Raw genomic sequence first — 15,047 nt, forward strand, 5'->3', positions numbered from 1 at the left:
CATTATTTTAATTTTTAGAAACAAGGAATTTTGTACTATTTCAAATGTATTAAACCAATGAGGTAAAAAATATGAATTGAATGAGATTTCTGGTAAATCTTTAAGAGAGGAAAGCAATGAACAGTTTGAATCACTGGCAGCATATAGCAATTTATAAATGTCCATTCTCTGGTTCTGTCCTGGACCTCACAGCTTACAGACCTTCCAGGAGATTCTTAAATTTGGGAACTACCAAGATAAAATTTTCAGCCCAATAGCCAATATGTAATAAGTTCTCAGTAGATGATAACTCAAGTCAAGTGGAGGAATTGGAAGTAGGCTAACAATTATAATTAGTCAATTAATCTAAATTAACTAAATACTCAATTAAGAATAGTCAACTATATTTCTATAAGTAAACATTGTTACTTCAACAGTGCTTTTTAAAGATCAATGCTAAAGAGGACATTAAACATGATTAAGCTATGCTAATGAGTTTTAAAAGTTATTATTTTAAATCTTGGAACTTTTTCTATAAGCAAAATTATATTCAAATGTCTACTTTCTTTTCTCTTCTTTCTTTCTCTCTCTCACTCACTCTCACTGTTTCTCTCTGAACTAGCTTGTCACAAACAGGAATGGCAACACTAATGTAGTACAATTAAAGTCAGAAATAGAAACAAACACATAAGGGATTTAGAATTCACAAACAGGAACACTTTAAACTCACTGGGAGAAGACTGATTAGTCTATAAAATGGTTACCCAGGAAACAAATGAATGTGGACTTCTTCATTATTTATTACATCAAAATATATTTTAGGAATTAGAGATGGCTAAGCAGTGCAAAGCCTGACCTCCTGGGTTCAATTTCCCAGTACCCACATAAAATGCCATATGCATCATAAATAAATAAATATATATATATATATATATATATATATATATATATATATATATATATATTCAAAAAAGAAAAAAAAATCAGATAGTGAATCCAGAGCTGGACACAATGGCACATGCCTATAATTCCAGCACTCAGGAAATGGAGGCAAATGTATAAGGTTCAAAGACAGTCTGGGCTATAAAATGAATTAGAGCATAATGTACACTTGACAGTGCATCCCAGTCTTTTTGTTTGTTTGTTTGTTGAGGTAGGGTCTCACTGTAGCCCAAGCTGACCTGGAATTCACTATGGAGTCTCAGGGTGGCCTTGAACTCATGGCAATCCTCCTACCTCTGCCTCCCGAGTGCTGGGATTAAAGGCGTGCGCTTCCACACCCAGCTTTCTTTTCTTTTTTTTTAATATATTTTTAATTTTTTTGTTTTATTTTTATTTATTTATTTGAGAGCAAAAGACAGAGAAAGAAGGAGAGAGAGAGAGAGAGAGAGAGAGAGAGAGAGAAATGGATGTGCCAGGGCCTCCAGCCACTGCAAAGGAACTTCAGACTTGTGTGCCACCTTGTGCATCTGGCTTACATGGGTCCTGGCGAATTGACCCTCGAACTGAGGTCCTTAGGGTTCACAGGCAAGTGCTTAACCACTAAGCCATCTCTCCAGCCCCTGGTCTTTTCTATATACGAGTGAGACTTAACATTTCTGGATATATACCCATATGTAGTCCAGAAAGGTAATAGAAATATGGACAACTAAAAAAAAAAATCTCTTGACTAATGCTGGGAGGAATCTCAGTAAGGAAAATGCTTGCCTTGTGAGCATGATGAGTATGTGTTTGATCCCCAGAACCTATGTAAAAGCTAGGTATGGTGTCATAAAACTTTGATTTCAGTGCTGGAGAGGCAGACACAATTTTGGGGGTTCACTGGCTAGCCAGTCTATCCTAATTAGGTGAGTTCCAGGCCAATGAGAGACCCTATCTCAGAAAAGTGGACAAAATCTCAGGAATGGCATCTAAGGATGTTTTCTAGCCTCCATAGGCACACATACACATGTATACAGACACATACACTCATGTGCCCTGGCATATACATGAAAATATGTATGATACATATATATATATATATCTCCTTAGACTAAGAAACAGTTTTATATGTTTGATAGATCATTTGGAAGCAGATGATTAAAAATGAGGAAATTTGATTTGATAAAAGATCTAACTTTATAGTATAAGATTTATAAACATGTTCAAAAGACAAATCAGGAAAAGCCTTATTTTGGGCACTGGTGATCCAGAAGTAAATCAACTTAGATATACTTTCTAATCATCAGATATTTTATATTCAAGTGGGAACATTTTTAAGTGTGTGGCCCAGGCAGACCTCCATAGTCCTGGCTGCCCACAAAGATGGCATTGTTTATTGGGGATCAGATTGATGCAGGGGGAATAAAGCAGGCATTAGTTGGTTAGTATGATCAGTAGCAGTGTGAGAACACATAATATCAACAGCAAATGCTAATTGCCAGACGTAATTGCCACCTCTAGAGAAATTAGTCCTCTATATTTATAATCTGTATGCCAATGTTCAGCATTGCTTATGTAGTGCTTTGGAACCTAACAATTTGTGAACCTGGTTATCCCCTTCACAAGTGAAAATTCAAACTCTGAGTTATATTCATTTTCATACTCTTCATAGTCATTAGCATGGTGTCTTTTCAACAAGTATTAATTGCAATATTTGGTTCTGATGTTTTAAGCATTGTGCCTTAATACAGGATACTTTAATTAATATAGCAGAGACATGACATTGGTAATACACATATCATTAGGCATTTAGCGATATAAAATATAAGAAAAATTGAAGGACAAACAAGTAGTCAGCAAAAAAGAAAAAAATGAAAGAAAGGAAAGGAAAGAATGAAATAGAATAGAAATAAGTGACTTTTGAGAAACATGTATTCTGTCTTGACTGTGTACTTTTGCTCTGAAATAAAATTCCTACCAATTCCAAGAAATAGAAAAAAAAATTAAATGTAAGAAAGAAGAAACACTTTTTCTTACCTTTCTTCTTTGGTGAGACGTGCTAGTTTTCTGGCTTTGTGAGCAAGGATAAATCTAAAACATTCAAGTAACAAGAGGAGAGATCAGTATTTTTTACCTCGGCCTCATTTCTATAACTATATGTGCCCAGTGTACAATGTTAAAGGCAGGTAGAACAAACAACACTTAATATTTCTATGCTGCATTTCTGACACTAGGGAGCAGTTTTTGAAGCTGTGGAAGCTGTGGAGTCGAGAGACTAAAAGAAGATGACTGGCTATGACTTCTGCCTAGGTCATGACAACTGATTCACTTCCCCCATTTGGCTAGTGGCCAACAGGAAGGGTCTCAAAACCTCACTTGAGATTGCTCCAGTTCTTTCTCACTCTTGAGTTCTGTCTCTACCATGATGTCTCCCTAGCACCCAACCTTTTAGATTCGGCTTCACATATAGCCATATACTAGCTTTCAACTTAACAATTAGCTTTGGCCTTCTTATTCTCACCATGACTTTCTGAGATAAAATCATATATGTCATAGGGACTGACTCTATTTTAGCTGTTCCAGAAAAACACCTATCTGAATTGTACACTAGCTCGCAAGATATTCTCCATCTGGGTGGGTCTTTCCTGTAAAGTTAGAGAGATGGCAGGCCTTCACTTCTACATAGGAGAATTCAGAAAATTTCAATACTTTACATAAATATCATTTGTTATTATTTAGATATGATTCATCCTCATTAAAAGTCATGTTGAAATTCTATTCCAAATGTGATGTCATTGAGAGGTGGTGGGACCTTCAAGAAGCATTGCAGGTTGAAAGGGGTCCACTCTCATTTAAGTATTAGTATAATTTTCACGACATTTGACCAGTTCTTAGAAGAGTAGGTTATTGTAGAACAAGTTTGGCTTCCTCTGCTTGCTCTCTTGCCATGTGATCACTTGGCACATGCCCACTTCCTTTCTATCAAGTATGGAAGTCCCTCATTAGAAGTAAAGCAGAGGTTTGTGCCATGGTCATGTGCTTCCAGAGCTACGAGCGACAATAAATCTTTTTTCTTTATATGTTACTCATTTCAGAAATTTTAGTATAGCAACACAAAACAAAGAACATTCGTAGCAATACAGCCTTTACAAGAAGCCTTAGTAAAATACTTTTATATCACATGGCAATGAAAGATAGTGACCAAAATAGTATATACCCCAGTATTACATAGAAAACAGAATATGAAAAAATTTTAAAATGTTGTTAGCATTTAAATTCCTTTCTAGGTATGTTCAGAAGACTGTTTTAAAAGAAGAAACAATATGAACCTTTATGTTGCTGGGTGTGGTGGATAGTATCATTAAATAAAAAATTAACAAAGTTTTTGGTGCCTTTAATAGTATTTTCCTTGTCAACATTGAACATAGCTGCAACACCATAATTGTACCTTACCCCATTATAGCAGCGTAGTTGCCATCTGGTTTGGTATCATCCAATGTGTAGGCAATTGGAGCTTCCTCTCCTTCAATAACCATAGTTCCACAGAAATCTGGGAAAATTGTGAAGAAGATATTCATTGCCCTAACAAATTACCCAAGCAATTGCTATGAAACATGCATTTTTTTCTACCTGAGTAGCTGGAAGGACAAACACAGCATATGATACTCTACATATATAAAGGCAAATAAAACTGATGTCAAAAAGAGTTAAACAATCAAACCACAAACCCTTATTGGTAAAGAATGGGGCAATATAATATTCCAAATTCTTCCAGGTTACCATTTAATAAAACCCAGTTTTCCTGTTTTTTAAAATACTTGTGTCCCCTATTTCTCCTTTTATAATGAAGCAGAATAAAATCAAAGTGGTAAAAGGAAATACTGGTTTATCCTGTGAAACAGAAGAAAACTGGTTCACATTTCATGAGGGATCACTCTTTTTTTTAATTTTTTTTTCTTTTAGAGACAGGTTTCAATATCTTTCCTAGGCTGGTTCTATGCTCATGCTGGTCGTGAAATCAAGTAGTCTGCTTTGCCAGTCTCCTGAGTGACTAGGACCACAGGTGTCTGTCACTACATCTGTTCATTTATTCTACTTGAACTAATTTTCAATTATTAGGACACAGGGCACAGAGAAGATAGAATTAAGATGGAGTCTAGAGTCCCATTTCACATATAACCCACAAAGGCCTCTTTTTGTCCCTCATAAAAACCTTGGAAAACAATTTCAGTACATTCTGGGGGAAAAAAGTGTTCCCCGAATTACTCTCATGAACAAAATACAGCTGGCTCCCTCAATCTCTAGGCTTTACATCTGTCACTTCAAGCCAATTGTCAATCAAAAATACACATCCAAAATTACTTCTGTACTAAGCATGTATATGCTATTTTTTTTGTCATGATTCCTTAAATAATAATGTATGTACAGTTTGTATATATACATACTTAGGTACATATATATAAATAGCATGCATTACATGCACAAAGTTTTATGTAGTATAAAGTCTACTTACATAGAATTATATTACATTAGTATACATAATCAAAATGATTTAACTGTACAGGAGAATGTACAGGTTCTATGCAAATATGTTGCCATTTCATATTTAAGGGTTCAAGTATTGGATAATTTTAGGACCCATGGAAAGTCCTGGAGCCAGTCCCCCCCTGGATACTGGGGATGACTTGTGCAATTTCAACAAAAAGCTGACAGAAGTGAAAATGTCAAGCCAGAGTCTGCAAAGTTGCAATAGCCTACCACAATGTACTCTATCAAGCTACTATTAACATGCTCTAACAAAATGCCTTCATGCTCTGTCATTTTCTTGCAAATTCGAGGATGTTCAACAAAAGTATGGTGGAAGACTCTGAAGCAAATGTCTAGTAGAAAAGCTAATGGGAGGGTAATGACAATATATCTTTTTAGATCTGTGTGATAATTTAGGAATAAATAAATATAATGGTAGTTTATATATATTTTTTCTGTAGGTCTGAAAAAAAACATTTGAAGCCCAGTGACAAAGATCAAGGGACTGGTAAGACTCCAAGTTGGGGAATGGGTGTGGCTCAGTGCTAGACCACATTCTTAATATGTGTGAGGTTCTAGGTTCAATCTCTTAGAACCTGAACTATCCAGAAGTGGTAGCACACACCTGTAATCCTAGCACTCAGAAGACTGAGGCAGGAGCACTACAAATTTGATACATATCTGGGCTCTATCCTAGGACCTTGTTTCACTAAAAAGAACCTGCATAAATTTTAATCAAAATAATTACTTGCAAATATATATATTTTAGAATTTTATTTCTTTGTAAGTAGAGAGGGTGTGGAGAGAGAAAAAGAAAGCATGGGTGAGCCAGGACATCTTGCCACTGCAGATGAACTCCATACACATGTACCACTTATTTGGCTTACACAGACATTGAGGAATCAAATCTGGGCTGTCATGTTTTACAAGTAAACACCTTTAAATGCTGAGCCATCTCTCCAGCTCCACAATATATATTTTGACACCAAGTTTCTTGGACCATCGCCTGGAAGTATATCAAGAAATTGCTCACCTTTTTTCCTCCAAAACGGCTCTTTATAATAAACCATGCACTTGATAACTGAACCCAAAGGCACACGAGTGATCAGCTGGTTTCTTATCATTGGCAGAGGAGGGCTATAGTGAATCTTCATGCCCAGAATGGGAGGAATAGCACTAATCACATATTTTGCCTGAAAGAAAAGCAACATGCTTAAACAACATTGATCTGCTATTTTAGTTTCTCCTAATGATCATTTTACTCATTCTATCCTTGTTCCATTTCAGTCTCCAGAGTTATCAGAAAGACCGGTTATAATCTCAAGTAGCCCTCACTATTTTCTAGATTGAAACTTCCAATAATACTCACAGTCAAAGCCAAGTTCCCCACAGTCACCTGCAAGGTCATACATAAAATGAAACCCTATGTTAAGGTTTGACTCTGAAATTCCCCCCACAGTCTCATGTTTTGTTTCCCAGCTAGTGGTACTATTTGGGATGTTGTGGAATGTTTAGAAGGTGGGGTTTGGCTGGTGAAAGTAGTTCATTTAGAGGTGGTCTTTTTAAGGTTATAGCCTGGCCCTGGGTTCTGGCTTTGCACTCTGCTTCAAGGTCATCTGTGATGCTAACACCCCCTACCACATGCTCCCACTGTCATGAATTGAACCACCCATGCCTTCTCCATTGTAGTGGATAGAAACCCTCTGAAATGGTGAACCAAAATAAGCCTTTCCCTTCAATAGAGTGTTTCTGTCAGATATTAAGGTGACATAAAAGTTGCTAATATGCACTTTTGCCTTTATGATCTTACTTACTCTTACTCTTCTCTTCTAGTCTACCTTGCTATTCCTTGATCATTCCATCCAGGCTCCCACCTCTGGGCCTGGGTCCTGGCTAATCCAGCCATGAGAAATACTCACTCATCTCCTTCATCTGTGTTCATCTTCTCAGTAAGGACTTTGCTGATTACCTCATTTCAACTTGCATGTCACCATCTGGGATACCCTCTTCCTCCCCTACTTGATTTCTTCCATACTTTAGATTTTGACTTCAAATATACGTACTGTCTCATTTCTAAAATGTAAGCCACATGAATTCATAGAATTGCATCTGTTTTATTCACTGCTGTGTCACCAACTACTAGAATGATGTCAGGCACATGGGAGGTGCTTGATTTTTATCAAATTAATACTTTTGTTTGGCTTCTAATTATGTAGGAGCCATATACAGAGGGCTGATAAAATATATTTTTGTAGCCCTGCCTCCATGGAAACCTTCTGGCTTTCTTTGAAGTCTGGAATGTTTTTGGCTTTATCCAAACTTTTGTTATCCGTAGGACTCTATTCTCTTCCCTCTTTTGAGGGTCTTAATTACCTCATATATTTCATGATTTAGGGTCTCCACAAGGACATTTTCTCCTGTCTGGTCAATGTGAATCACAGGCCTTTCAAGTTTCACTTGGTCCCCAAGGAGGTCCATTATCCGCTCGCTTACCTGACCAGATCCACCCACAAATTTTCTCTCCTGAAAGAAAATAAAGGGCTTATGAGATGGGTTGGAAATACAGAAATAGGTTTAAATTACTAAGTAGTACTTTTCCTGGCTATATTTGTACTAACATATATAACATTTCATTTCACTGTTTGAAAATCATGTTGTTTGCCTTGTTTTCAAATAAGTTTTTTTTTTTTTTTTAACAAAGCTCTAGGTTCAGTAAGTCACCTTAAGGTCACACTTGTGTGGACTTTCAGGCTCAAATCTCAGCTGGACATCCATTGAATGATCCCCATCTCCCACCTGCCTGGTTCCTACCTCTGTCATGAGTTCCATCTGCATCCTTTAGCTTATCTTCTGGACCAGATGAAACTTTACCTACAACTTGGCCACCATTTTTCTGAGCACACCTAAACCTTGTCCTACTGACTCAGGCTCCAACCTCCCTCATCCTCTTCCTCTACACTCATCTCTACTGCAAGCCTTGCCTCCTCTCTGTTGCAGGCAGCTTATTTCATCTAGGATCAGATATGTCCTGCTTCTGTGCCCTCCAAAATGGCATAGACTCTTGAGCCTTACTGCATCTACCTGCCTTGATTCCTGCTTCCAAATGCTTTACTGGGCTATGACATAGATCAGCTGACTGCCACCTTCCTTTCAATGTTCAGATCAGTTAATGTTTCTAAAGACTATTTCAAATTTAAGTCCAAGAAGAAAATGTGGAGGAAGAAGAGAACAAAGAAAAAGAGAGTGAGGGTTCTGGAGGCTGATTATCCAAGGATGCCAATCCTCTTCGTACTATGCCTAGCACAGGGCTTTATACAGTGCTAGGCTCACGGAGCAGATGTTGAATGAAGGAATTCTGCATATGCTGTGTGGATTTTTTATGCTTTTTTATGATGGTGCTGGGGATGGCAAGCAGAACCTAGTTGATACAAGGCAAATACTCTACCAATGAGCTATAGCCTAGCCCATGGTATGTGCCTTAAATTGTAAAGGTATTTTTAATTTTCTTTTGGGGGCTTTCCAAGAAGTACTCAAGATATATTCAACAGATAGTCCCCTACAAACTTACTGAATAATATCAAAAAGTTATATCCACATGAAAAAATAGTGAAAGTACTTAAAAATAGGTAAGTAGACAAGCTTAGTATTAAAAATACAGTGAATGCCAGGTTCTCACACTGGGCAAGAAAAGAAACAAACCTGCTTAAAGCCTCAGTAATTCCTGATTGAAGGACAGTGCCAGTTTTTCAATCCTGTAGTGGTAGTTTTCTGTTGGGACAGTAGGGAAATGGATAGGTACCTGCCCTCCATTGGTCGTTGAAAAGATTCTGGTGGTGCCCCCACACTGCTTCACATACCAAAGGAACCAGAGAGCAGAGACTTCATGGGTTTCTGCAGTGACACACAGGTTCACAAAGAGAGTGGCAAACTGCTTTGCAGATCTGCTCAAGAAGAAACAAGCAAATATTTGACAAATTTGGGGCATATTTTCTTAATTCTGTAGAGACTATTCAAATAATGTTTTATTGTCTATGTTTAGCAAACTGTAGGAAAGTGTTACTAGAACTCAATGTCATTAAACATGCAACATATATTTGGGAAATATGGGATTTATTCCCCATTAAACAAAGCATCTTATTCATAATGGACTTTTCTTCCATATCCTGTGTTGCCAGTTGTTTCTATAACCCTTGCTGTTCTTCCAGTGGTCCTCATCTTGGTAATAGGCACTGTTTACTAAGCGATAAAAGCCAACACTCTGGAAAGTAACTGCAATTTCTCTATCACTTCTCCCAAATCCAGTCATCTTTCCTCATATCTTTCTATGTCCATCATTACCAATTTCAAAACATCTCTTGCCAGGAGTACTGAAAATAAGTACTCCAGATTGGCCTCTCTGTCTCTACTCATCATCATCTCCTATCTACTGAACATACCTGAAAACAGATGCTTTTACCTCCTTTCCTACCACTCCCTCTCAAAGCTGAATCAAGTGATATAATTCCCTTGCCTAAAACTCTATAATGGCATCTCATCAAACCAAAGATAGAATTCAAAGCTTTTATCACACCCTCCAAATCCTACATAATGTAACCCTTCCTGCCTTTTACTTCTCACCTTGTATCTTCTTCCACTTACTCTGTTTCTTCAGAAAAAAAAAATCTTAATCTCTATGAATATGAGCACTAGCTTCCATAATCCCACCATTATGGCATTCTGTCATTATTCCACTGAATAACATCTATATCACTCTCTTCAAAGTCTGAAATTAGTTTTTATGTTGCTTTATTATTTCTACTGCCATTTCTCAATTTAGCATATCAACCTATGAGTGTTCTTCATCATAGTGTTCCTGACAAAATTGTTCCTGACATATATAAGCAGTCAAAAATTACTTGTTGAATGATTAAATAAGTGTAAATATCAGTTAGATATTTTTATTTAATTTATTTATTTGACATAGAGAAAGAGGGAGAGAGAGAGAGAGGATGGGTATGCTAGGGCCCCTTGCCGCTGCAAACGAACTCCAGACACATGTGCTACCTTGTGCAACTGCCTAACATGGGTCCTGGGGAATCGAACCTGGGTCCTTTGGCTTTGAAGGCAAGTGCCTTAACTTCTAAACCATCTCTCCAGTCCCAGTTAGACATTTTAAACATACTCATCATGTGGTTTGCTAGGCATTACACCTAGCAAGATTAGCCCCAATTATCTGTTTAAGATATTCACCACCAGGCTGGAGAGCTGGTTTAGCAGTTTAAGGTGCCTGTTTGCAAAGCCTAAGAACCAAGTTTTGATTCTCCAGGACCCATGTAAGCCAGATGCACAAGGTGGTGCATGCATGTACATTTGCAGTGGCTGGAGGCCCTGGAACACCCATTCTCTCTATCTGCCCCCCTCGAATAAATAAAATATTTTTTAAAGAAAATGTTTATTGCCTAATAGAAGTCATCATGAAAGGACAGATGAGAGGGGAATTATAAATAAAGCATAGATAGGTGAACTTTTGCTTTATGTCTTGGCAGGCAAAAAGCTATGGACTATATCCTCCCAAGGAGTACACCAAAAATGAATAATGTCATTCAATTCCAAGGTCACAGATAAATCTAGCATACACTCTACAATTTATCACATTAATGTGAACTGTGGTACATCTTTAGTAAGAACCAATCTCCCTTGTGACTTTGTTGTGAGCTTTTCATGTTGTTAATCTAATTATATCTAGGGCAGAATTTTCCGCTTGATAATGATGGCAGCAGGTGGAATAGATAAAACCACCTTCCATCTTTTGAATTCCTTCCACTCTGCTTGATGTTTGAATCTATTATCTTGTTTAATTGTTACATAAATCCTATAAAATAACCACAATCCCCCACCCCCACGCAGTTCACAAACCAGAAAACTGAGTCTCAGAAAGTTTTGTATTTTTTAGCTCAGTAAATGATACAACTTCAAACCAGGTCATGCCTGACTCAAAGCTTAGGCTGATTTTTTAAATTTTATTTTTATTTTCATTTATTTGAGAACGACAGACAGAGAAAGAGGCACAGAGAGACAGAGAGAGAGAGAGAAGAGAGAATGGGCGCACCAGGGCCTCCAGCCACTGCAAACAAACTCGTGATGTGTGCGCCCCCTTGTGTATCTGGCTAACGTGGGTCCTGGGGAACCGAGCCTCGAACCAGGGTCATTAGGCTTCACAGGCAAGCGCTTAACTGCTAAGCAATCTCTCCAGCCCCCAAAGCTTAGGCTTTAACACTAAAATGTTTGAGTTCGCTAGCAACCTTGAAAGTGCAAATACTCAGCAAGAGGCAGCTCTCTGCTCTAGTGCATCTTGACCCTGGAAATTTGAGGAATCATGTCTAACACACATACAAGGTATCTTGGTGTGTTTGCTTTGTTTGTTTGTTTGTTTGCTATTAGCCTAAGTTGGCCTTGAACTCTCTATGTAGTCTAGGCTAGCCTCCAACACATTATCCTCCTGCATCAGCCTCCCAAATGCTGGGATAATAAGTGTGTAACCATCATGGTCAGTATACACCAATGATTGACAATATGTAAAGCCACAAAAACCTGACAGCACTTTTGTAACAGCTTCCATCATTATAGCTGCAAATGATGCCATATTTGAAATGACTTAGCATTAGTTTGCAGAATTCCCCATGATAATTAAAGAGGTGAAATAGTAGAGGCATCCAATGCTGTTCACCTAAAACAAAGAAGTAGACATTGATGTAAAATAGGAACTGGAGAGATGGCTCAGTAGTTAAAGGCAGCTGTTTGCAAAGCTTGATGGCCCGGGTTTGATTCCCCAATACACACATAAATCCAGATGTACAAAATGGTACATGCATTTGGAGTTCATTTGCAGTATCAGGAGGCCCTGGTGTGCCCATAGTCACATACTGCCTCTTTCTCTGTGTCTTTCTCTTTGTCTCAAATAAATATACAATATTTTTTAAAACATATTACTTCAAAGTGAAACTATCCATTGCTAATTCCTATTTCATAACATACTATTTCTATGTAGTCTCAAGGTGGCCTTGAACTCACAACTATCCTACTACCTCTGCCTCCTGAGTGCTGGCATTAAAAGCATGTGCCACCACGCCTGGCCTTATACTATTTCTTTTCTTTTTTCTTTTGGTTTTTCAAGGTAGAATCTCACTCTGGTCCAGGATGACCTGGAATTAACTATACAGTCTCAGGGTGGCCTCGAACTCACAGTGATCCTCCTACCTCTGCCTCCCAAGTGCTAGAATTAAAGACATGTGCCACTACGCCTGGTTTATTTCTTTTGTTCCTTACCTTATAGATAAGTTAAAAGGTATGAAGTAAAGGGAATAAGAAAACAGTAAACTTATCATGGACCCAACACGACAACAAATATTAAACATAAAAATACTGCTGTGGGGCTGAAGAGATGGCTTAATGGTTAAGCGCTTGCCTGTGAAGCCTAAGGACCCTGGTTCGAGGCTTGATTTACCAGGACCCACATTAGCCAGATGCATGGGGGTCGCATGTATTTGGAGTTCGTTTGCAGTGGATGGAAGACCTAGCTAGCCCATTCTCTCTCTCTCTCTGTCTCTCCCTCTTTCTCTCTCTGTCTGTTGCTCTCAAATAAATAAAAATAAACAAAAAAATATTGCTGTGTTCCTAATTGTTATTGTTGCCAATTTGCTGGGAAGGAAATAAGTAGTTTGAAATGAAGAGGGATCTAAAATATAGCACACAGGGCTGGAGAGATAGCTTAATAGTTAAGTGCTTGCCTGTGATGTCTGAGGACCCCAGTAAGAGGCTGGATTGCTTTTTCCTTTACAAAATTATCCAAAAATTTAATTTATATTGCTGGGGGTATAGCTCAGTTGTAGAACACTTGCCCAACAAACCCTGGGTTCGGTCTCCAACAACACAAGGAATATTTTCCTTTCTAAATTAGACCCATTAAGAGACCAACAATATAACTAATAGTAAAGTTGAGTAATTATGATGATATACAGTAGCAAAATTTAGATGAATGTAGTCTTTCTTTTAAGAGACTAAAAAAATAGTCTTTAGGGACAGAATTTAACCATGAATAATTGAAAATACAAAATGGCAAACTATGCATAAGGAGAAGCAACTGTATTCTCTCTGGCAGATTGGTCGATTCCTAATCTTTTATTAGATTTACTCTGGGAGCTTCAGTAAGAAATGAGCTGAGCAGTGTTTGAGAGATGGAAGGTCAAGAAAGTTGGCATAATACTATTTCATGGTTTCTGCCTTGTTGACTTTTAAAAAGATAAATGTTATAGTATTTTCTACATGAAAAATATATAAATATTAGATAAACTTCGGAACACTGATAAGATTAAAAATATGAGAAAATGAATAGTTTCCATAGTTTTATCCCCAAAAGAAAGTTGCTAATCTCCTTTTGATGCATATTTTAAATATAGGCTTTCTAAAATATGATCACACAGCTTTGAAGTATACTTTATAAATTATAACTGAATGAATTATCATCAAAAATCTTTGAATATATGTTTTTGTTTTATTTTGAATTAAAATAGGTTAAATATTCTGGAGCTTGCTTTATTTTGGTTTTACGCATAATGATCTCATGTGTATCTTACTTAGGAAAAATTAGAGAATTTATCTGTGTTCATTTCCCCATTCTATTTTATCACAGTAGCATTTTATTTTGCCAGTCAACAACAATGATAATCACTGAGTGGAGGCTGAGGCAAATACTGTGGTAGTAAATCTCAGATCTCAATGGACCTAAAGGGATGGAATTGGTCCTGTCATGAGGGTACCTAAAAGCTCTCTGGGGAGAACAGATCAAGCTGAATTTATTAAAACCTTTCCATAATAGAAGTTCTAGAACAAATATAGATATCATGTACTCACTATATTTTGAAAATCTATAGAATTTTAAAATAATCACTATAATTTTATTACAGTGAAAATGTCATATTGTAAACCATATTCTCATCTGTAGTGTCAAATACATATTTAAAAGTATATACTTAATAACAGGTATTAATTTTATGACAATTATTATTCAAGAACTGGTTGCTTTCAAAGGCTGAAGGCATAGTGTATTATGTAATAGTAATAATAAAAATGTGGAGGCAACCAAAATGTTCAATATAATGATGTCAGAATTTATATCCATTGCTTTTGCAGTACATTGAGATGTGCGATCATATACTCTACTGTATATACTGCATAACAGCTTGCCTTTCTACATGTTTAATATTATTTTCATAGCCATTAATTAAGTATTTATGTACAATATGATATTAAAACCCTCTAGGCTATTCACTTTTTTAATGCTGCATAACAAACTTAGATGATCTTCTATTATTAGACGTTTATGTTTTCCCTTTTAAAAATAAAGCTTTGAAATGGCCTTTCAAACTCTATACCTTTACTAGTATGTATCTCTCTTTCTCTCCCTCTCTCAATTCTTTCCACCCTTCTTTATAAGCTAAATTCCAAGAAGCTGATTTTTCTATAAAAAGAAGTATGGTCATTATATGTATTTTGATTATTCTTATCTGAAGGACTCAGGTTTGTCTAAGCTTGTTTTCTATTTGAGTTTTCAGTGTCCTGTCTTCCTTCTTTAGAAACTACCA

The 15,047-nt window shown here is 36.9% G+C and overlaps 1 protein-coding gene across 2 annotated transcripts in view; it reads right to left on the reverse strand.

Annotated features, from left to right (window-relative positions):
* Maob (monoamine oxidase B) overlaps positions 1-15,047 on the reverse strand; it is a 109,716-nt gene that overhangs the window by 11,947 nt on the left and 82,722 nt on the right. For both annotated transcript variants that reach the window (XM_004665759.2, XM_045140384.1), the window contains 5 exons: positions 9,227-9,368; positions 7,801-7,950; positions 6,461-6,620; positions 4,354-4,450; positions 2,938-2,991 (listed from right to left, as the gene is read on the reverse strand). In XM_004665759.2, coding sequence (XP_004665816.1) covers positions 2,938-2,991; positions 4,354-4,450; positions 6,461-6,620; positions 7,801-7,950; positions 9,227-9,368 — 603 coding nt within the window. The remainder of the gene's footprint in view (positions 1-2,937; positions 2,992-4,353; positions 4,451-6,460; positions 6,621-7,800; positions 7,951-9,226; positions 9,369-15,047) is intronic.

Source organism: Jaculus jaculus, chromosome X (genome assembly GCF_020740685.1).
Source record: "Jaculus jaculus isolate mJacJac1 chromosome X, mJacJac1.mat.Y.cur, whole genome shotgun sequence".
Lineage (NCBI taxonomy): Eukaryota > Metazoa > Chordata > Mammalia > Rodentia > Dipodidae > Jaculus > Jaculus jaculus.